Source organism: Poeciliopsis prolifica, unplaced genomic scaffold (assembly GCF_027474105.1).
Source record: "Poeciliopsis prolifica strain line A6 unplaced genomic scaffold, Auburn_PproV2 SCAFFOLD045, whole genome shotgun sequence".
Lineage (NCBI taxonomy): Eukaryota > Metazoa > Chordata > Actinopteri > Cyprinodontiformes > Poeciliidae > Poeciliopsis > Poeciliopsis prolifica.
In genome coordinates, this window is record NW_026562420.1 from 4,721,340 (window position 1) to 4,745,584 (window position 24,245).

At 39.6% G+C, this 24,245-nt stretch overlaps 1 protein-coding gene across 5 annotated transcripts in view; it reads left to right on the top strand.

Annotated features, from left to right (window-relative positions):
- The window catches only part of camk2d1 (calcium/calmodulin-dependent protein kinase (CaM kinase) II delta 1), a 78,217-nt gene that overhangs the window by 4,430 nt on the left and 49,542 nt on the right, over window positions 1-24,245 (top strand). For 4 of the 5 annotated variants that reach the window (XM_055056392.1, XM_055056394.1, XM_055056393.1 and 1 more), the window contains exon 3: window positions 23,676-23,735. In XM_055056392.1, coding sequence (XP_054912367.1) covers window positions 23,676-23,735 — 60 coding nt within the window. Of the gene's footprint in view, window positions 1-11,326; window positions 11,376-23,675; window positions 23,736-24,245 lie in introns of those variants that run through there. The other variant, XM_055056397.1, reaches the window with a different exon arrangement.

Below are 24,245 nucleotides of genomic sequence, written 5' to 3' on the forward strand. Positions count from 1 at the left end.
CTGAATATTTTATATCAATATCAATTTTAATTTGATGGGTAAAAATGGAATATGACAGAGTTTTTTGTGCTGTCAGTCAAAATTATTCCTTTTTTTTCTTCCGTATTGCCCAGCACTACATGACTGAAGTCAATTACCCATGTGGATCATTTGTCCTGCAAAAACAATCCCTGAAATCATGAACAGTTTAAGTGAAACGCTCTCCAGATGTTGTGACTGTGGATCTTGTGTTGAGCGGCCAGACAGGCTGGCAGGAAGGGAAAACTAGGCCAGTGGTTAACAGACAGTGATTCTTGGATGCAGTGGAGTGGAAATGATCACTTCACAAACCCACACGGATGTGGAAAAGCTTGCTGAGGTTTTAGGGGCAGCCATTCTGTCGTTTCAACTTCTGGAAAATACCCGGGGCTCCAGCTGTACATGGTGCAATGCTCATTACCATGGAAACAAACAAAAAATGGAGAGCCAAATATAGTCTGGTGAAAGAATGAAGCTGAACTGTACTTTATTATTGCAGTTTTTTGTATGTGTGTGGAGATCATTCATCTAAAGAGGACCAGATTACATTCTGGTCCTCTGGGTAACGTGCAGCAGGCTCTCTGTACTTCACTGTTCACTCACAGAAAACAGCCACCCTAGTGATCAAAGGCTTGAAATAACCTGGCTGCTACTGTTAGCAGCTCAGGACACTTCCACATGAAGCAGGAGTCAAGATGGGCTATCTGGTATCATCCAAGCATAAATGTAAACCAAAGTAGGCCGTGAGGAGTCTGTACACAGAATATGTCTTTAGACTGTATCCAAATCTCCTGCCTCTGCTCCTACTGACTCCTGGTGGATGTCTCAGGCCAATATTACAATATTCAAAAGATTTTTCACTGAACTCCAATCCAGAAACGCACAGCATTCTGGGAGATGTAGACATAGGAAAGGCTTTTGCTGCGCACTTCAGCAAGTTTGGCGGCATCGACTAACTCACGCACTCTTTGGTTGCCTGGCAGCAACTTGTTTCCAAACTGTGCAGCAGCAGTTTGAGTTTTCACCAAGTTTTCATTCAGTTGCTTAAAAACCAAAAAATGTGGAGTGAAAATTGTGGATGAAACAGGAAAAGTCACGCCACAACTTTGACACCATTTCAGGTATTCAAAAGAAAAAAAAAACAAATAAATAATATTGATAATTATCGTTATTGATTGATATAAAATGCTTATTGTAACTCCAAAGTGACCCTGCCACGGCTTCCTGTTTTGACGGGCTCTTTATTAAACACCGTTTAATAAAAGACAAATAAAAAAGACAAAGCTTTAGACATAGATACATTAACAGAAGTACAGGTGACGCATGCTTTAACGAAAGTCACCTTGTGGTTGCCTTCAGAGGTCTTTAACCGATTAATTCGTCCTTGTTCCCTTTAAACCAAGATATAAAGCAATTAAAACACCAGAACCAATACATTTACAAAATATTACTAGCATAAATACAAATACCTTGATGGCTACAGGAGACACAGGGCTGCTGCATGTAGCTCCGTTCCAGGCTTCTGCTTCTTCTGTTTCAAGTCTTGCAGTCTCACACAAATACACAAATCTCGCGATAATTTCCAACACAATAATTCGAGGCAAAATAAAATACAATCATTTTACACAAATCTCAAAACATGAACCAAACAACTTAAAAGACATTATCATAACTGTTAGAAATAAACATACATTTTTTCAAGAAATATATTATTTTATTGACACTTATATTGTGATAAAACTAGCATTCCAACAGGCTCACAATGAACTGACAATAGGTTTTAGTCAACTGAAATGCTCTGGTTCTTGGAGTTCTACTTGAATTTGACATACAGCTTAAGTATTAGAAGACATACCACGTGAAGATGAAGTACATGTATTTGTGCAAAAAATGTATGCTGAACTTCCCTTTTTAGAATTGATGCACACCTGCTTAAAAGCTTGCTGAAAATATCTTGTTGGCCCAATGCAAAGCAGCATGAAAAATAGAAATTAGGCAGGAGTGTAAAAGAACAAGTGAATGCCTAATTCATCCACCTGCCTAATTTCCCATCAATAAGGTGGTGAGAGTTGTTATTCCTTCCGTTCAAAGAGTGCTTTGTGCTATTTGTATCTGATACTAAACTGTTGAACCAGCAGAACAGTGGAGAACAGAATGGGAAAGGTGGGTAATCAAAACCTGTTCAAATGAGGACAGCTGACTTTCTGGAGAACTTGAAACAAAACTCAAGATTGCTTTTTTTCTATTTGTGGCGTTTGGAAGGAGTACAGATTACATAGCGTTCAATTTGGGATGGAACAACTGCTGACAACTGGGACTTTTGAAACAAACTTTGCAGCTTTATATTACAAACAAATACCCACAATTTTCCATTAGGGAGGAGATTTGAGCGTGTACTATGTGTGTATTCATATTTGCATTTGGTCGTTGCATGTAAGGATCTATTGTTGATAGTTTTTATGACTTCTTCCTCAACTAAACTGATGGCTCACAGCCTAACCATCACAACCTTTAGATTATGTTGAGGTGTCTGCCTTCCATTTATGTTGGCAAAGCGAATGTTTGCCTATAAAGCAGAGGAAGCTTAAGTTTACACAACTCAAACCCATTTATTTGTTTTATTTCTTCATATTTATGAAGAAGAAACTTGCATTTAGGCCTGTCACGATAACAGATTTTGCTGGGCGATAAATTGTCTCAAAAATTATTGCGATAAACGATAATATTGTTTGAAGACCTTTTTACATTGATTTAATGGAAATTACTAATAATACATGCGATTTCCTGCCAAAGATAGATACACTTTACTTTCAAGACACTTGACACTGGGACTGATACACAAAATAAATAAAACAACCAAAACTAAAATAGATTCTTAGTCTCCATTAACAATAAATGTACTTGAATAAAAACTAAACAACATGAAGCCAAAGTGGAAATAAATACTGCATTCAACCAAAAGAGTGCAGATTATGAAGTCTGTATAGTATATTGGGCTTCAGTAACAATGAGATTTAAATAGAAAGAATCCGACTGAATGATGCAATAGTTCAAACTACAGGATTTTCTACCCAGAACGACAATCTGAGAACGTTCTTCGTTCTGAGATTGTCCCTTGTGTGTTACGGTAGATCGTTGTGGCCGCTCCGATCAAGGATTTATCCAGACTGGGAGAGTGACGCAGCCTGTTGAATGTGACCGGTAGCCAATCAGAAGCGCGGATTCTCCTCCGCTTTCTGAGGGGAAACACGGAGGGAATCCCGAACAGCTGACACGATGCAACCCGAAGTCCAGCAGACATCGGAAACAACATGAATGTTTATTCAACATTTCATGCAAGAAAATATAAATAACTAGGGGAGGAGTTGGAGCGAAATTTCTACCAGAAAAAACTTTTCCGCTGTTCTTCGTTAACGTGACATAAATAGTTTATAATGATTTTCATTCAGTCAGACTGACACTAGCCGCATGCATTGCAGGAAGATTGTAGTAAGCAATTGATTAATGCCTGGTTTCAATATTAGTGAACTGGACTTATTATTTTGTGTCCATTGTTGGACACAACACGGTTCGATCGAACCGTTTTAGCTAGGATTTCTGTCGGCTAATGTGTCTCTCAGGTTTTGACAATCCGCGACATCAGATGGTGCAGCGCGCTGGGCATTACACTAAGGAAATAAGGAAGGGAGGGTCAGTGGAGAGCACCGGAGTTGAGGCTTTTTTCATTCAGTGTCATCAACAGTAAGAGAAAAAGGCAGGAAGAAACGATATAGCCGATAATTGAAATGACGTCGATAGTTTTAACTTATTGTGCGATTAATTGATTTATCGCGACAGGCCTACTTGCACTTGGTGTTTTCAGAGGTTTTTGTCGATTCATCAGTAATTCTTGGTGCAAAGGGGGAGCAGGCTAGTTTGGATCATTGGACTATGTTCAGTATGAAAGAGAACCATTTTTCCACCAATCGAACACAGTCCACTGGACTGTCAGTTCTGAAAACTCTATAAGAAGTAGCTCTTGTTTTGTTTTTCTTCTTTTCTTACAAAAGAAGAAACTTTGCTTTCACCTTATAGATATTGTTTTCACCATATCTACATCTGATGATAAAAAGGTTTGAATTTGCTCTTTTGGCATCATTACACTGGACACTTCTATGACCAGAGTAGATTTAGCACTTGACTTTTTTTTTGTACTTTACTGTCACTTGGTACTTGTTTAGTGTCATCCACCTTACTGTAATAAGCTGTTTCTTTTGCATTGCTGCCATTTTAGAGCTCAGAAACTTGAGATGTCGCCTTCTCCCTGTGTCTGAATTCGATGTAAAGTGGAGTATTCTCTTTGGGCTTTCATCAACTAAAATAGGCCAGCCACTTGAGGGACAGACTTCTTGCTTTAATTAGGACCTCTCTGTCTAGCTACTGTAGTCTACTGACAGCATCTATCAGATGTGTTTTTTTCTGTTTTAATAAAACCTCTTGAAGATGACCAGGTCAGTTCTATCCCTCAGAGGCTTTGGGATTCTTCACAAATATCATTTTCCTCATATTAATTTTGTTTTTCATGAAGTTGATTTTCACAGAAAAGTAGATCGTAAATGCATTGACATGTACAATAAAAACAAGTGTGCTGTTGTATGTTTTAGACACCTTTCTTAATTTGAATAATGTACTCTTGCTGTGCTGTTCCAGGGTGAAAAGTGGGGAGATTTTAGTTATCTGAATGTTTGCCCTTGAAGAGGGGGAATGACGACGAATAGTGGGTATTGAATCATTATCTTTTTATCTTGTTGAAACCACACAGATTGCTTTGCCTTTTTCTCATTTTGCTTTTTTATTTTGTTCAAATAAAATAAACAATTTTAAGGTTCAGTATGGAGCACAGGGACATTTCATTAACTATTTCAAATCATTTTCCACATTTTATTAAGGTTTTACAGGTCACCTTTGAACCTGTAATATCAATCAGCTTTATAGATTGCATATTACTTCCTTTAAGAAAACTGGTGAGCAAATTCTAGTCACAGTTCTGTTCAAAAATTCCTCCTGGTCAACTTCAAGTGTAGATGGAGCATGTGTGACAAATAGAGGAAGTGAATTTCTGTTGCACACAAGTCTACAGTTGAAAAATATTTGAATAGTGGGAGAAGGGGGGTAGGAAGGATCGGGTGTTTTAATACATAAACTGATGGTGGTAGATGTGTTCTTTAATGGACATCTCACTCAAAACAATGGTGGATATTCTTGTATTATGTGTGCTACTTAATCTGTTCAGTTTAACACCACTTCTGATATGGAACATGAGAACTTGGTACATTGGAGTTGGGTTTATACTATCTATAGGAGTTGGAAGCTAAACGTCAAAAGTACAATTCTGTTTCAACGACATGCTGAAATCACACCACCATTTGTGTGGCATGACAATTTCTACCTATTGATTAGTTCACAGTACACTGCGTAGCATAGAATTATATATTGTCACCTTCCTAAAGTAACGACTTAACTTTTAGCCAAAAGTAATGAATTGTTTTGCCTAAATCATCTTTCGGCATAAAAGTGGTTACTTAGGCCTTTGCAACTGGCCAATCACAACAATGACAGCTACCCAAATTCAGCAGCGGCTCGAGTAGGGAGGCATTTAGCAAAACAGCACTATAACTTCTGACTTTATTTTTTATGTGGACGCTCTAACAGAACTTGTCTTGGACGCAGATGCCAGCTGACAGGAATCAGCTGCTGAGGTTGGCTTCTGATTGCAGCTTCCAAATTTGGAAATGGCTAAAGGTCTGCTTCCAAAGGGTGTATGAACAAAATATAAAAATTGTCTTTCCCATAAAAGGGAAAATATTTTTATTTTATTTTACAATTGTAAATTGAAATGATGAAATGCAGTCCCTCGCTATGTGCATACGATCGGCTCCAAATCGGCTCTAAATCACACATGGATCATCTGACTGGCACCAAGCTGGATGTGTATGACCTTTGTTGACCTTTAAAGAGCCCAATAGCATTTAAATGTAATTTGACTCCACTGCGCCCCCGTGGTTAATCCATCAGCTATGTCTCCTCGCTACATCCACCCATCTGTACCAGATCTTTTGTGCGTTGTCGGGCAGCGCCGTCCAACACATCGATGCGCAGCGCCGTCCAACGCATCGATGCGCACCGCCTGGTGGACGGGCGCGGAAACTGCATGGGAGCTTCTGTAGTGGCTGGTGGCTGGCGGTGCTGGAAACTGCACAACAGCTTCTGTGGTGGCGGGCGGCGGTGCCCCCGCGGATGCCAATAAGCCAGAGCAGTGCCACGCTGCGAGGGGTGCATGACGCCGCTGTGCGGCTTTAATTCAGGTTGTTTTCATATCACTGAGATTTAACGCCTCCACTTGAGTGTGACTGACTTAGATCCAGACTCGATGAGCTGTAGGATAAGGAAAGATTTTGATGTTCGTCTTTGTTCTCTTGTCTTCGGTTGTTCAGGGTTATACGTCATCAAATGCAAATTGCTCTATACGCTTGTTTTAGGATCTGTCCTTCAAAGTAATTGAACAAGATCAATAGCCAGTACTTTGCACTTGTTTGATAGTAGATCAGAAAGTTGTGTAGGAGGCAGGTTCATAAAGGACCACACATATGTGTGATATTGTTCATACAGCATTATTCAGGGCAAAGTGAGTGTACGTGAAATGCGGAGCGTGTCCAGAGGGGGTTGTGTTTTTCTGTGCTTGCAAGTGTAATCCAGGGTTTATAATCCCAGTCTCGTGCCACTGTCACTGCATCACATCAAGGAAACCTCCTCCATCTGCCTATCCACTGTGGATTATGGTTACTTTGAGGTGTGGCAGGTGAAGCTAATGGAAATATGATCATATTTGAAACCCTGCTATGTCAGGAAAAGGTGGATTGTGGTTTTACTAGATTAGGGTTAGGACTTTATCAACCAGTGATGAGCAGCAAGACTGATGACCAAGAACAGACAAAAAAGATTCTGGTATGAGGTAACCCACAAGATAGCCCAAGAGCTCACTGGAGGGACTTTTGGTCCCTTTTGGCTTGGGAACACCTTCCAGTTCTCAAAACAAACTGTGGAGTGTCACTGCAATTCCCTCCAGACTTGTTACCAGCATGACACAATCACAAGTGGACAACAGTATTTGTCATAGTCTGAGTAAACCCAGTTGTTGGGAATGTCTAACACATTCTTTGATTTACAGTGCCTCTTTAATCCCTGCTAATGGATCAGTTTAGTGTTGCTCCAGTGTTAGTTCAACAGAAACTATGTAAATGTCTATGTTTTCTAGCCTTTCAGCAAAAACATGCTTGGAGAGTGGCAGAAGGTGAAATATTCATTCAAATCAGAGATTATGTGTCTGCTTAAATCCCTACTTGACTCATCATGGTCTTTGATAATTAGGGCACATTGAACAGGAGTGAGGCTTCATAAAAATGAACATTTCTAAATTATGTTTGAAACAAAACGACTTAAATTAAACTGTCCTGAATATAAAAACCTGGAAACGGAGTGTAACCCAGAAGAGAAAGTGACCTCTTTTCTCTTCTTTCAGTTACTTTAATACACTTGTGTTCTTTTATCTTGGGAAGAAAATCTTTTATCAAAGAACGGCCATCTTCTCTCTACATTGTAGTGGTAACAAACCAGGATGAAAAAAAGAGCTCAACTCAAATACACAATTCGACTTGACCAACAACTAAAAGACAAAATGAAACATTACGCTCGTTAGGACTGGGGTTTACTTTGATATTGGTCTATTATTTTTTTATTATTGTTATTGCTAAATGTGATTTAATTTATCTTCATCTATCCAATGACAACAAATGTTAACTCATTTCCTGCTTCCAGTCAATTTATTTCACACTCACCTTGATTCCTGTAATCCTGCCTGACCTAGCAACTGGTCCATTACATCTAAATGATTTCAAATAAGTGTTACAAGAGGTATTAAAATAATAATTTTGTTTCAAACACAATTAAGAAATGATGACTATAAACTGGTTGTGCTTTGGTAGAAAGATGATTCATCATTGTCAACGCTGTGTTTAAAGTCAAATTGCTGCTGAGCACACCTGTCTGACTCTCTTTGCTCATCTTTTCACTCACTTTGGCGACTCTGTATTGCTGATGGCAGTAGAAGACTATGCTGCTGTTAACTAGCTAACCCTCTGTGGAAGACAGGTTTTTAGGTCAAAGTAGGTAATGCATTTAATCTGCATTATGCAATATTTATCTCATGCGTTAACATTGACAGCCCTAGTTTAAACCTGAAACAGGTCCAGATAATTGACGTTTTTACACCTGGCATTTTAACAAACTCTTCTCTTGCACTATCTGCCAGGCTGCTTCCCACTTGCTCCATTTTAATATCAGCTGATTACATCATCAACAAGCAGTACTTCTCAAAGACTGCAGATCTCCATCATTGACCAAATTTCTGCTGTGTCTGATATAAATCGTGCATTGCTAGTACAGAGTTGGCTGCTGTAGTCTCTCATCAACTCCAAGTCGCTTGGTTTTGTCCATCAGTTTTGCACATTGAGAGACTGAACTTGTTGCCCATTCTTCCTGGCAAACAGCTGGAGCTCAGTGAGGCTGGATGGAGAGCGCTTGTGGACAGCGGTTTTCAGCTCTTTCCACAGAGTCTCAATTGGATTCAGGTCTGGACTTTGACTTGGCCATTCTAACACCTGGATGCGTTCATTTGCATGAACCATTCCATTGTAGGTTTTGCTTTATGTTTGGAATCATTGTCTTGTTGGAAGATAAATCTTCTTCCCAGTCTCAGGTCTTTTACAGACAACAACAGGTTTTACAGGTTTGTAAAAAATGTTTTTTTGTTTCTTTTTTGCATATTTGTTAAAATTGTCATTATGTTGTGACAGTATGGTAGAGAAATAATATGTGAAAAATTTGTTTCATCTGCTTTCTCCCAGTACGATCTAGAAACAACCAATCAGTGGCAGGAGAGTTTTAGTGCTGTCAATCACAATCTCATGTGGCTGCTCCCTCCCTCCCTCCCTCCCCTGGCTCTCTGCTATATTGTTATATGCTACAGCTAGCAATAACAATAAGTTGTTTCTCCACCATTAGTACATTTAGTAGTGAGTGAATGAAGTAGATTGACAGCACTAAAACTCTCTACCTGGTTCTGATTGGTTGCTTTTGGCCAGAACATTGCATTACTTTAACCAAACTAAATAGTATTTCAGGAGGACTTGATTAATCTTTTCACAGATTATCTATCTCATAACGAAGTGTCACGACTTTAACAAATATGGAGAAAACATATATTTTATTAAAGTCATATACTGCAGCTTGAATAAAGCTGATGGCTAGATTCCCTTTTCAATTAGAGAGCAGACTCCAGTTTTATCTCAGCTTAAGCTCTTAAACCCTGGCTGATTGCAGTAGTTTTTCTCAGCTCTTCTTGCATTGTGTGCGTGTCTGTATCTCCAAACACCCATGTATTTTCCAGTGAATTTGTGTTCCTTCAGTTGAACTGGAATGTTGTCACACCGGGTTGTTGGTAATTTTGCAAGTGCAGACTTGCAGAGACCAAAAGTCAACAGAGGAAAGAGTTATTGCTACCTCTACTGTGGTTCAATCTGCTTTTAACCTTGAGTTGCTGAAGATGAAGGTACTTTCTCAGTATGCTCTAAATTTGTAATTTGTAATGAGTACTCCACAATTTCTAAGTAATAATAAAAACTAAATGTTCCTATTTTAGACATATTTTTCTGGATTCTAAGTTTGTTCTAAATCCTTTTCTGGGTTGCAATAATAGGAGCCTCCCTGCATGCGGACCAATCACACCGTTGGTTTCTCTGCACATTCCCTCGCACTGCTGCTGCTCGAGCACACGCGCTCCTCCTTTCATTCAATCTGGACACATGCTGACCTGTATAGATATTTACATCAACCCCCTGTGATAAATTATGTTTCTTTGGTGAACCCTACATTATCAACAGTTTAAACCCACCGCGTTAGATCTAGTTGTGCAGCTTGTCAAGAAAATCCAAGATTATCCCACTTCCCCATGCTGGAGATTTTAGTTAACAATAACAATAAATAAAGTTACTTTTAAAATTAGCCACTCAAGTGACATCTAGACCCAACAGTAGACCCAGACTGCAATAACATAAATCTGGTTGCGTGTTATTTTTGTTTTCTATCTAATCATAAGAAATCATAGTCAGAGAGAGAGATGAGACATGAAGAGCAGGAAAAAAGAGGAAGTAAGTTTCCAGCTTACAGATTTATAAAAATAACTGAGACTATTCCTTGTATCAAAGTATTAAAGTTTTAAAGGATGAAATCTAAACATTGAGTCATTAGATAAGATTTAAAGTAAAGTACTTATATTATATTGGTTTACATATAATAATACTTACATGTACACTCTCACTTGTGGGAACACTTGCAAGTAAAACAAGTAACTGTAACTTTGGTATCAAATAATTACAGTAACAGATAATTTTTGGTTCCTTTTCAGGACATCTATAATAACTCACATTCTGGTTATAATAAGAGTAAATGAATGCTAAATCAAAGAAACTAAAAGGGTTATGAATGTGATTTTGACATTGAACTTGAAATGGTGTAAAACGTGTAACTGCTATTAAAGATCACTGATGATGTGTTGGAGGCAGATAGTAGGTGAAAGGTGAAAGGTCAAGGGTAAAAGGGGAACTAACAGGAGAGCAGAGATGATCAATGCGTTATTTGGAGATAGATGGTTGAACAACTTAAACGTTTCAAGGAAAAGCCAAGAGAGGAATGTTGAGCAACCCTGAGACATTAGCACAGACATGAGGACAAAATGTCTCTAAGACAGTGATGGATATGAGACCATCTATCCAATCAGTCAACCAATGAAACAAGCACAGCAACAGTGTTAGCCAATGCAAATGCACCAAAAGGCTGGATAAACCCAATAAAAGGTGAGAGCAAAAGAGGAATCTTTGGTTGGATCCTCCAGGCAGCTTCCAGTCAAGACCGAGACAGACAAAGAACTCTGCAGCTGAAGAAGAGCCAGAGACACAGAGCCGAAGACTGTCCTACACATGGGACCAACCCATCAGCCCCGCAACATGTGGCTTCAAATCGCACTTCTCTCATCGGCTGGGTTAAGACTCCGAAGACAAAGATGAAGACCACGGAAAAGATGAAGATCAAGGCAAAGATGAAGACCCAAGTCCTGTGTGACCTCACCATCGATGCAGAGATGGAAGCTCCTCAGAAACAACAGAGATCCCTGCCTTCGTCAATCAATCTCCTCCTCCTGCTGTAACACCTTCTTCATCATCAGACCAGTTCTGGGGTTCGAAACACCAAACTTCATCTCAAAGGTTCCCTTTTTAGTTCTTAGTATCAGCGTTAGGGAAAGATAGGCTAGATGATTAATTTTACTTATTTAATTATTTCTGCTACTTAATTAAGCTGTAGTGACCCTTGCAAAATTGCTTCACTGAGAAAATATTTAGCATAAAGAAAATCTAAAAAATGTTGTGGACATTCAATTAACAAGTCATCTCAAAGTTCTTTGATGGTCATAAAATAGCTATGATGTTTGATTCTAGGGAAGAAAAAGTAATTTAAAACATTTAAAACAACATCCTTGGGTCACTAAAACCAGCCTGGTTCAGTAACAAGTGCAAGTTGTGATAAAGAGAAGGAGCGACCGTCAACAGATGTGCTCTGTGAAACCAGTTGGCTGCAGGCTGCTCAGTCTGGCTAATTTACAGGGGGAAGAAGGGTGGGACATCTGATGTAGGCCGTCAGTAACCAGGCGAATCCTTTCTCCATGTCAGCTTAAACAGAGTTTACTTCAGTTCTGGACAGGGGGAATCCCAGCTGATTTAGGAAACTCAATTCACCTGTTAGATGGAGAGCTGGTAGCACATCTCCCCTCTCAGAAGAGGAAGTCGTGACTGAGAGAGGAGAGAGTGAAGGAAGGGGGTGGGGGGTGTCGCGACAACAACAACAAGCTCTATATGAACCACAGCATAGGTGCTGGAACAGGTTGGTTGAGGGGGCCATTAGCCCCGTCACTTTACGGCCTTTCCCTGCCTTGCCCGTTCATTGGTCCCACCAGACTTTTACACAGGCTGCACATAATTCTGACAATCCATGACATCTCTCTGTGTTTTTGTGCAGACTGAGGTACAGATAAAACCTCCACATCAGAACAGTCATCCAAAATTTACACACATGCAGCAGCTTCAGGTCGGTTTGGGATCATGAACCGGCCTGACATCTGATAAAAGGCTTTGACTCTGATCTAGTCCAGGTCTGAACCAATTCTGCCTTAAAATTCAATGATATTTCTGTATTTGTCACCATTTAATAGAGCTTTGGTGATGTTTTCTTTCCAAAAACGTCGGTAAGGAATGTTTACTGTTTACTTTGGGACAAATTGCGACAAACTCACTGAATTGATTGACAGGTGCCAATCATATCAATTGAACAAGTGCGTGCGCCTGACATTCGAAGTGTGTAACAGAGGTGATGAAAAACCTCAAAAATGAATTTGGCGCCGTTGAACCACAGGAATGACTTGTAGTCGCGCTTTCAGACGTGCGCATTGATGGAACGGTGAGAATGATTTAATATTTGTGAACAAAGAATTATGTGGGGCGTTTACATTTCAACACACTGCCCAGGTATGGCTTTCTCTTCCCAGTAAAGTTCATCACTAGCAGTGTTTTCCCATAACATATAATTACCCAGTAATATTTAATTTTCTTTTTGTCTACTTAACATCTTTTGATACAAAGTGTTAGGGTAGGGTTAGGTATAGCGCTGGTGGACCACCTCAGTGCCCCGACTACCAGACTTAGCAAGTTTTCTGAGGGAAACCCCGGCATCTAAATAGTGAGTAGTTTCTAAAATATAAGCTAAAGAGTGACTAATAAACTACAGTTTCTGGATTCCAAGTTTGTTTTGATTCCTTTTCTGGATTAAAAGTGATCCACAGTTTCTAACAAAATAAAATAAAGAGGAAAGGACACATTAGGGCACATGGCAACATTCAGACAAAACAAAGACATGAGTGAAGGCGGTGACATCACAGGGCCATGAAACCACGTTGCTCAGCCTCCTGGCAGAAGTTCCATAAGATGTTATCAAGGAATGTTAGCCATGCAGCTTCATAGCTGCATGGCTAACAGGAGAGGATGAGGCGGGAAGGAGTGTTATGTTTACAATATATTCAAGGAAATTGGAAATATGGAGCCCTTCCAAGGCAACATGGAAGGGCTGCATTCAGATACTGAATGTCTTAGATTGGGTAGATTACAAATTTCAATCTTCCCTAAAGTCTTTCCGATACATCTCAATTATCAGTTATCCAAATTAGTTTAGTCGTTCCACTGAACCAAAACTAGCAACTTCTCCAAGATCGATTCCATTCCGTTCATGAGTTTTAGAGTCCTCAGCTGGGCTGTGAGTCTCAGCAAGACTTGCATCCAACTTGCGTCTCTGTCCACACCAACAGTCTGAGTGTTCGCTAGATGAGCCATGTCCGTTCATAAGCCAGGTATCCGGCAGCTCCAAACAGCAGAAATCTTATCACGAACAAATTCAGGGTGTACCCTGCCGGGTGTGTCCCCACAGGACAAGAGTGTGCCCAGTCTTCTCGTTGAGAAAATTTGACCAAATGCATTGATAGACCAGTTGACCAGATCCATAATTTTTAGATTTGGAGGATGTGCAAAGAAAGATTCCAAAAATATAGAAAAGACACCATAAAAACAGAGCAAGCAGGGCAGGCAAGGGCAGGGAGGGAGCAGAGGAAAAAAGCGTCCGCTTCACCGAGAACAAGAGTGGGACAACTGAAGTGGGTCTTTAGTGTGTTCCAGTGTGTCTGAGTTCCCACAGGAAGCTCTGACAACATTCAGCCAGCACATACACAACATAATTTAAGGACTGAAAATGCCTAAAACTCTTAACCACCAGGAGTTGAAACTGCTAAAACCTGGCATTCCCTTGCCATTGGTCACATTTGTTCTACTCCCAAATTGGGTCTAACTAAAAGTGAGCAGCTTTCATGGTGCTGCAGCTCTTTCATTAGTGTGCAGTGGTGTCCCAGTCAGCTGCAGAGCACATCTTGTTTGGGTGAATATGATGATGTTGTCTGGTTTCATGGTTCCTTCCTCAGCGTATGGGGTGCATTTGTTTTGCAGCATCGTGTAAATCACGATCATGATGCATGATGTTTGAATATGTGAAGCAGGTGCAGGCCTCTTCATGCTCTGGGAGGAAAAAGCAAATCTGTAGGGCTGGATGTTGCTGGATGTTAGGGCTGTTTGTGCACAAATTAGCAGTTTGACCTTCCCAGAATCAGATGTAACCCAGTTATCTGCCAAGCTTCTGCTAAACAGGCCTATATTATCACCACAACACAGTCTTAAGTTATTAGTTGCCTGCTAATGTGTTTCTCTTATTTTTTTCCCCTCTGTCCTGTCAGTGAGAAAGAGAAAAGATTTTCCCTCAGAGAAGTTTTCATTCTGATCTATAGCAGATTGGAGGGAGGAAATCGGATTTAAGGGTTAGCCCTTTTCTGTAGGCACTATCTGCCAGGGAAGACTGAGATTTTCTGGCTTCCCTCACTTTTATTTGCTGTCGTCAGATCGTAAGTTGCCAAAAGGTTGCAGCTGTCAGTGGATTCACTTTCTAGTGCGGATATGCTGCACCTTCAAAAATGGTGCAGTAGGTGATGTAGTACGAAGTTTTGTCTTTTAAAAGATGAAAACATAGAAATGATCTTTGAAGGCTTCACAGTGCATTCAGAAAAAAAAGTGCATCCATTTTAGTTTTTCAGGTATTTATTAGGACATCAAGTCATCTAGTTGTGGCAGATTAAAAGGAGGTAAATGGCTCTCAGAATAGACTTTAAAATACTACTTATGGTTTATAAATCAATTAATGCACCACAATACATTAGAGATCTGCTATGGTAGTATTCAACAATAGCAGTTTTAGCCATTATCAATTCACTCTTGTACATTTTGCGTTGCTTCCATCTCTCTGCCAAAACACGCAGACGTCTCCTGCCATCCCTGAAATATAATGCCCTGAGCGGTTGCCCATATTGCCCTTATCAGAAAACACAACTGTTCTATTAAACTATTAAACATAGCAATTAAGCCAATGCATTAACGGTAAACACTCAACTATGAACACTGTCCATAGTTCACAGTGCAACAAGGCTGTGGTAAAAGAAGAAAACTATAAATATATGGCTGTACTTTGCTGTATGGCTAGTTCGCTGTTACTGTCTCTTACTCTGTGGAGTCACAATGTCTGGGATCATGAGCGCCCCCTGCCATGAGGGTTAGGGTAGGGTAGAGGCATCTGCTGTGTTTATTTCTTGTAAAATGTTTCAGCTTCTTGAGGTGTTGAGAAGAGATGGATCTTTCCACCGTGGAGAACTCAAAGTTTGCAGGGGTTGTGTTGGAATCCGCGGAATGCACAGATGTCGACAAACAGCTTCACTACCGAGTGGAACCCGCGTCTGATCCATACGGTCTCCGCCGATGGATTCTGTGCAAACGTCATATATTGCATAATATCTCTTTTCCTTGCCTCTCGGTAGACAAATTTCTTCTCCGGGAACTTTAAGAAGCGAATCAGAACCGCTCTGCCCTGGTTTGGTTTCCCGGAGGCTGGTGTGCGGTGAACCGGTTCCAATGTGAATGACTTGTCCGGTGCGAGTTCCAGCCACTTCAGCAGCATGTTGCTAATAAAGTCGAAAAGCGACTGTCTTCCTTCTGCTCCTTCTCGGATGCCAAAGACACGCAGGTTCTTTCGCCTTCCTCGGTTTTTCAGGTCATCTGTTTTGGCCTCAAGGAGCAGGATTCGTTTCATAGCTGAAGTCAACGATGCTTCTAGAAGCAAAGAAAGGGCTAACCCTTTCTTTGCTTCTAGAAGGCTCGCTTTTTCAAGCGAGCCTTCTACTTCAGCAATGCGAGCCTCGGCCTCCTCCATATGAGCCGCCTGGTTTAATAGGTCCCGTTTAACCTCAGACACTTTAGCACTCGCTATTCCAGTCAGTCTTTCATCTATACTATCCAGCTTAACTCCAAAATCCGACCGGAGTGACTTTAGCTCCTCTAGTACTTCAGCTATGCTAGCCATATTAGCGTCTTCACCTCACGTTGAACTCAGTGCTGTTTTGGTGGTTGTCTTGGGTCTTTTTGAGATAATTTCGCACTTCTTCACAGACGAAGCTTTCGACATATCAGTGTCGTATCTTTTGAGCCTTCCTTACCCCTGAATTTTCTCTTCCTGCATAAGGAAGAGAAAATTCGGAACAGTGTCCTTAAAGCTGTTCACTGTGCTGCCATCCCAATCTCAGTCACATGACCCCCTCCGAGCAGCCCCATCAATGAAACATTAATCAACAATCAATATAATGTTTCAGTTGTTAACTGTGTATTCTATAATTTTGTATTTTTATGTTTTTATGATGTAAAGCCCTTTGAACTGCTTTGTTGCTGAAATGTGTTATATAAATAACATTTGATTTGATATGCCACAGAGGAGCCACACCAAGCCTAATGCACTCTGATTTTCACTTCATACCAGTAGTAGGCACTGCCTACTAAAAAGTTAGGAAAGTTAACTTTTATTAAGCTGCTAAAGCACTAATTGTAAACATTAGTTCTGCTAATGCTAAAGTGCTACACCATTACAGTATTTAGTTGAAGCTAACACTAGAGCACCAAAGTGCTAAGTTCAACTATGTCAATACCACCATAAATGTCCTGGCAGAAATAGGTGTCCTGAGAGTTGGAGTCTACATTGAGAAGTAAAATGAAAACTTTACCTTTTGACTGAACTTGTTCAGCTGGACAGACTGCAGCAAATGCCTTAATAACTGCAGCGAATTTTCTCATTTCTCCCATCAGTGTTGTTGAAGATGCCTGGGAGTCACATGGGAGGTCATTTCGATCCCTCTCCATTCATATCCTATGGCTCTTGTGCAATGAGGCAATTGGTTGCCTAGTAATCAGAGAAATTTCAAGCATTTAGGCACGTATACCTTGACTTCTGACGCTCTCATGAACACTGGAAAATGTTTAGATTTTGTCACTGCTATATTGTCCATATGCCCATATGGACAATATATAGCCAGTCCAGACTGGCTATGACTTTGTCCTGTTGCTGTGTTTTACTGCTCCCAGTGTGTCGAGCCATTACAACTGCTGCTCTTGAGCTTCACAGTGCATTCCACTGTTGTTTAGAATCCACACTTTCTTGTTGACCACTCTGGTGCATACTATGGAACAAGGATTGAAGATGCCCTTGATGCCTGAGAATCCTTTTCCTGTTTGACAAAACACATGGAGAATATTTTTTGGGGAAAAACATTGAGTAGACCAAAAAGTTTTCATTCCAACTAAAGCCAGACAATAAGATTTTAGATGCTGATGCATAAGGTGAAACTCATTGGAAGTGGCTGGAAGGTCACAAATCTGATCCATGCAGTCCCCTTTCCGTCCTCCTAGATCTCTTTTCACATGTGTTCCTACAGCATTGCAGAATATTTCATGAACTAGTTAGTCCCTCTCTTTGTTTTTAACGCTGGAGGCTGACTCCTATTTGCATGAGCCTGGCATTGGCTTAACTAATTTGAATAACCAGGTAAGGGGGAGTGAGAGAGCTAAAATTAGATTTCCCAGAAACCAAAGCCATGTGGGCAGGACATTTCCAAAGTGTGAGGAAACAAAGAAAAAAAATAACATCATCCAGAATGACATTGAGTGTTTTTAAAACTGTTGGTTTTTGTTTCTTAATAATGAACATCAGCAGAATTCTTGTATATTTCCAAGCAAATTTGTATCTGCGGACAGCACAGATGAGCAGATGAGATATAATAGACATTGATTTAGTGACTGTAGTTGTGATTCTGGGATTTGCATGCATTATCACTCTGATGGCCTATTTCAAGGCCATCAGACCTTCTTAACTGACCAAAAAATATTTGGTCAGTTAAGAAGGCAGTTAACCTGCTGCTTTGACAGAATCAGAGCATTCGTAAGGCAGAAAATAAGCACTTTGCTGGTATAAAATAGCACTAACTACTTCTGAAATGTCATGAGTAAAACATGGCTTCAGTAATTTGAAGCAATCTGCTGGGTTTCATTGGATAAAAAATATTTGAAGCAGTTTCAGTAATATACTGTGGGGTTCAAACCATTTTTCTTAAAAAAACAACAACAACAAAAAAACAGAACATAAAATGCTTCTCATCCAGCAGGTGACTAGCACAGGCATTCTAGTCACTAGCCTCTCCAAAGCCAATGTCAATCAGGAGTCTCCTCAACAACAAGAGCAACAAGCCAATGCTTGCTGCTCAGATACCAGTATTGGCTTATCATTAATTATTAAGCTTTGTAGTGGACATAGCCAGCAACACCAGGGCACTCCACTGTGTTGTTTTGTATAAAAAATGTTACTTTGACGTTAAATATAAAAATAATACTGGGTAGTTATGTCACTAGAACACATTGTTGACAATGTTTTCACACACAACATAAAAACAAACCAAATGAAACATAAATATTAATTATTTCTATATCAGTTAAATCCCAATTAGGTAATCAGTAGAGGGGTGTCGATCGATCAGCCACCGTTCATAATCGGCTGATTTCCATGAAAAAGTGTATGATGGGAGATTGCCGATCATTGTCTCTTGTTTCTGATCACACAAACCGATTACGTTTCTCACTTCACAGCCTGCATGTGCAGCTGATCTTCTCTTTCCTTCACACTGTGCAGGAGCACAGCAACAAATCCTAAGCGATGTCGTGTGGAACTAAAATGGTTTGAGAGTGATTGGGGGCATTTGCATGCTGTGGTAGAAATCTACCTTGGGGGTGAAGCACGTTACAATGCATCAAAAAAATCTAATATATTGGATACTTGACGGAGTTTGGCTACATCGAGGCTCACCGCAGGAGGAAAATAGACATCCGGATCAGCCAGACAGCAAATAAAGCAGCGCACAACTACCAACACTCATCGCGATTAGCATCACGGTCAGAAAGCTAAACAAAGAAGTGGGGAGAGGTGGTTAAAAAGTTCAATCTCCACAAACGGAGAGACGTATTGAGTTGGCCTGCGTACCACCCGCGTTTCCTTCCAGCATTGATAGACCACAAATATAGAATATGGGTGAAACATTCACTAATGTACCTTATTTTCCGGACTATAAGTCACAGTTTTTGTCATAGTTTGGCTGGGGGTGCAACTACGGAGCGACTTATGTCTGAAATTATGAACACATTATTATATCATAATACATGTTGTTTTCACACTAAACCGCAAGAGGGCGCTCTAGGCCTGTGTTCTTCTACCTCTGGAGTTAGCGGAGTTGTTTACAAGCGACAGCGAAGATTTATTGATTTGGAGTGACACGGATTGCTTGGTAAACTTGTTAGCATGTTATTGATGCTATAACTATAGCATCAATAACTATAGCATCAATAACATATCTTAATATGTTAACGTACCAGGCACGTTCTCAGTTCGTTGTTTGTCATATAACGTCAGCATACTGTACAATTATTCAGCCTGTTGTTGCCTCTATTCTATTTTTATTTTAAATTGCCTTTCAAGACGAAATGTCTGTTCCTGGTGCTGGATTTTATCAAATAAATTTACCCCAAAAATGAAACTTATACTCCAGAGCGACTTATATGGCTTTTCCTACTTTATTATGCATTTTATGGCTGGTGGGCTTGTAGTCCGGGAAAATATGGTAATTAAAGATGGGCAGCTAGTAAGATTTGAGGATTTGTGTCGGACTTATGAGTTCGACACAAATCCCTCGCAGGGAAGATTTTTACCGTTTTTTTACAGCTCTGAAGCTTCCATCTATGCCAAAGCAGAGATGGAAGCCGGATGGGTCCCAATTCTCTTGCTGGAGGGGGTGTGGTGTGGTCCCTGCGGGCTACTTTCATATTTTATGGGAATGTCCAGAGTTGAAGACCTTCTGGAAGGACGTTAATGGAGTAATATATGAAATTATGGGTATAACCATAGATTTGTCATTTCTTGCTATGTACCATGGAATACTTCCTGAGGGACTCAGTGATGGGGACACGTACCTGTTGAAGATATTTCTGATCGCAAGCAAGAAAGCGATGACTAAATGTTGGCTCCATTCTAAACCTCCACCCTGAAGCTTTTGGTGAATATTATAAACCTGATCCACGATATGGAAATGTTGACTTTTACAATACGGCTCAGGAAGGAGAAAGGAGAGAACTTTGGGAAAGATGGGATGATTTTATTGCCAAAGGTGTGTAACAGTTCATTTTTGTGACTCCACACCACTTGGACAGACACCTGGGAGTTTTTCTGTGTTTATTTTTTGTGAAATGTCTATAAAACTGTAATGCTCATCAGTATGAATGCCTGCCACCTGCCCTAACTCTCATGTTTGATTGTGTGTGACTGTATGTTTAAAAACGGATAAAAATAAAGTAAAAAAAAAACAAACAAACAAACAAGAAAGCCAAATAAATAACACAAAAAATAATTCAAGTCTTTGAGCTGATGGTGTAAGATGCTGGTTCTGCTCCTGCTGTTATTTCACAAATGAAGTGCTGCTCAGCCTTCGCCAGACAGTGAACTCTCACACAGAACTTCTGCTCAAAGCTGCACCATACAACGTCAAAAACAAAAATTGTTAAAATGTATTCAAATTTCTGCAGAATTACTCATCTCGATTGGCTGTTAGAAACAGCCAATCAGAGATGCTAGCTGTGCTTTCAGGAAGTTTTCATTTAGTAACTGTAAGAAACTTACTAAAATAAACTTTAGTAAATTTATTTTGATGCAACCTACATTTGACTTTGAATGAATGTTTTTTGTTCTTTACATTATGTGATATTGGCAATGTTGTAATTTGTGCTACTGAGAATCTTACTGTCAAAAATAGTTTTACTGATTGCAGGTTGATCAGTTGTCCTTTTCACTGAATAGCTGCTGTATTTTGCCTGCAAGTATTTTGCATGTTTTATGTCTAAATGAGGTGAATTTATTGCCAGATCATGTTTCTATTTTGCCAGATGACATTGTAGCATTTATACGTCAAGTGAAAAATGAACAGCCAATCCAGGAGATCGGCAGTGATCGGCCCTAATGGGTGATAAATATTGGAATCGGCAGCAAAAACACCTAGTAATCAGCCATTGGACATTATGTAATGCTGGTCACATTTAGAGCAAAACATAAATGTTCAAAGCAGCTGCTTATGGCCCCATACATGCTGACATTTTAACTGATCAAGAAGTTTAACATTTGTTCATCAAGAATGTTGATGTTGTTAAGGTTGATTTAATAGTTTCAGCATAGATAAATAACCTTTTTATATATTAACATTTAAATTAAAAATTTTAAGGAGCTGGCAAGTTTATTTTGTAAAAGTGTAAAGAACAATCTTCGTAATAAGATTGTTTTCTTACTCTAAGTACAATTTGATGCTATGAGTTTAATTTTTATGATTAATTATGTGATTGAGTTCAAATATATCTCATTATTGAGATATATTTGTTATCTCAGCGTTGAGAATAACTTCCTTTGCTGATAACTCCTCCATGTGCAAGTAGAGATTTTCTCCAAGAAAACTTTTCAAGTCGTCCAATTTGAGTGAGAGGTGGGACGCAAACTGTGATGGGCTGTTTAGGAGATACATTATTTTCTCTCACGCACACTACTACTACGGACACACACACACACACACACACACTCAAGACTAACATGGCACACATACACTACTAAACTATCACACACACAAATTTTCTCCGCCACACACTACTACAGATTCACACACACACTCTTACAATTCTAAAATTGTACATTTACAATATTAAAATATTTTAATAGTGTGATATTTCACACTGCCTAACCGCCACCAGACAGTGAACTCTCACACCAAACGTCTGCTAACAGCTGAAGCATGTAACTTAAACAAAAAAAGATTTTAGATTTGTATTGAAACATGTCTGTCTAAATTAGGTGAATTTATTGCCTGATCATTTTTCCATTGTGCCAGATCACATAGTAGTATTTATACCTAAAGCGAGAAATGAACAGCCAATCTCGGTGATCGGCAGTGATCAGCCTCATGGATGACCGGTATCGGAATCAGCAGCAAAAAACCTGATAGGAGTCTCAGGTTTAGAAACCCTTCTTTTGACATATATTTTTCTTGTACCTAAAAAGAGCTAGTAACTTTTAGTTGTCTGACCTTCAACAGTGTAGATTATTTACATATTTGTGTGAATTTGCCATCTGGAGGTTTAGAGTAGTCAGACAAGAGAAGGAATATATGATGAATATATGAATGGTGCTGGATCAGCACTGCCACGTCTCCAATGTAGACACAACACTTTTAGACGTCTGTGGCTGATATTAGCTTAACAGTCTGCTGTGCCGTTTGCTCCTCCTATAGAATTGATTTCTCTTTGGTAGCTTCATTTTCCTTTTCTGTGGCAAACATCAGATTTCATCCCTGCTGCCCACTCTTCTCCCTAAGTGTGATGTCATATGCTGAAGAGTGAAATGTTTACTTACTCACTGTTAGCTGCTAGACTAAGAATTGCCTTATTCCTATTCTTCATTTTAGGACCAAAATGAAGACTATTGCACACCCAGCAGTGGCTACTTCCATTCTATGTCCATCCTGAAGTCGGCTACTGATTTGTTATGTTGGTACCTGAAATTGAGCAGCTGGTGCTGGCAAATGAAAATGAGGCACTTCACCTACCTTGGCTTTGGAGAAGCTGGTGACTGTCATGCCGAGACTTGTCTTCTGTTGGATTTCCTTATTCCTATTCTGTCCATTAGCATGGATAGGCTGGTATTAGCATTGGAAATCCTATTGATCCCACTTATGCTACATTAGTTTCCAAAATCTAAAATAGCACAAAACAAATGCTTTATATGTGATGTTATACAGACCAAACTCACAAAATTGTGAGTTTGCTGTGAATTATTTGGACAGCTCCAGCTTTCGGATCTTGTTTTGTCCACCATTCTCAGTGTTTGCTTCCATTCCTAGTTCATATAGACTATTAGGATCATTTGTGTTGACAACAGTTGGGTTGCTCAAGGCTAATTATTAATGCCACAATAAAATTTGTTGCTGTAAGATCTCATTAAACCCAGACCAAGAAGAGAACATTGTGAAATATCTATGGTAGATTTTTAGATTACTTTTTGCCATTTAGGTGTCATACCTCCTTCTGATCTGCCATAAATAATTAAGAGTTGTTATCTGGACAATTTTCTATCATAACTATAATTAACTGTAATAATACAATAGGGTTTGCTATTTCTACTGTCTTCTTCCACTGTTGGTGTCATGAGAGCATAAATACATATTGATCTATTCATGCAGGTATTATGTGCTATTTAACTGTACAGCTACACTACAGTACTTGATGTAACTAGTTAGCTTATTTTAACACTCTTAAAAGTCAAATGTATATTAGAGACTGACATGTAAACATCTGGAGTCAATGTTAAAACTAACAGAAATGATTGTTGGTAATTTATTTGAGGGGGTGGGCATAAGACTGACTGACACTAAATTTCAGGGGGACTTGGCTAACGCTTTTTTCCCGTCCCCACAGATCACCAGAAGTTGGAGCGCGAAGCCAGGATCTGTCGCCTACTCAAACACGCCAACATTGGTAACTGATTTATTTTCCAGCTTATTGCATCTCTCTGTCTTCCCTTACTTTGTGTTGTACTTTTGATGACCAATATAGATTGGTCATCAAGAGCCAATCTACATTGGGTCTTGATGTGGAGCAAATTTAGAAATGGACAGCCGTCTGGTTGGGAAGCAGCTTTGTGGTCATTAGTTTCTGATCTGTACAACTGAATGTTTGATTTGATGCTTGTAGAATAAAAAGCTTCAGTTTGTATTTTTCAATTCTTTTAACTCAGCTTTATTGACAACTGATAACATACTGGAGCTACATCGGTATGTACCTTAGCCTTAACGGTGCTTTTCAACCACTGCAGGGTGTCCCCAGTGTATGAGAAGCCTGGCGCCCCCCTGTCCCCTTCAAGCTAAGCATTACTGATGTTCGGTTTTTTTAAGCTGGATTGCAAGTATATCTGTTGCTCTAACGTTTCACTGGCAGAGCAGATTTATTTCTTAAAGATAAGTTTATAGAAGATAGGTTTATAGTTCA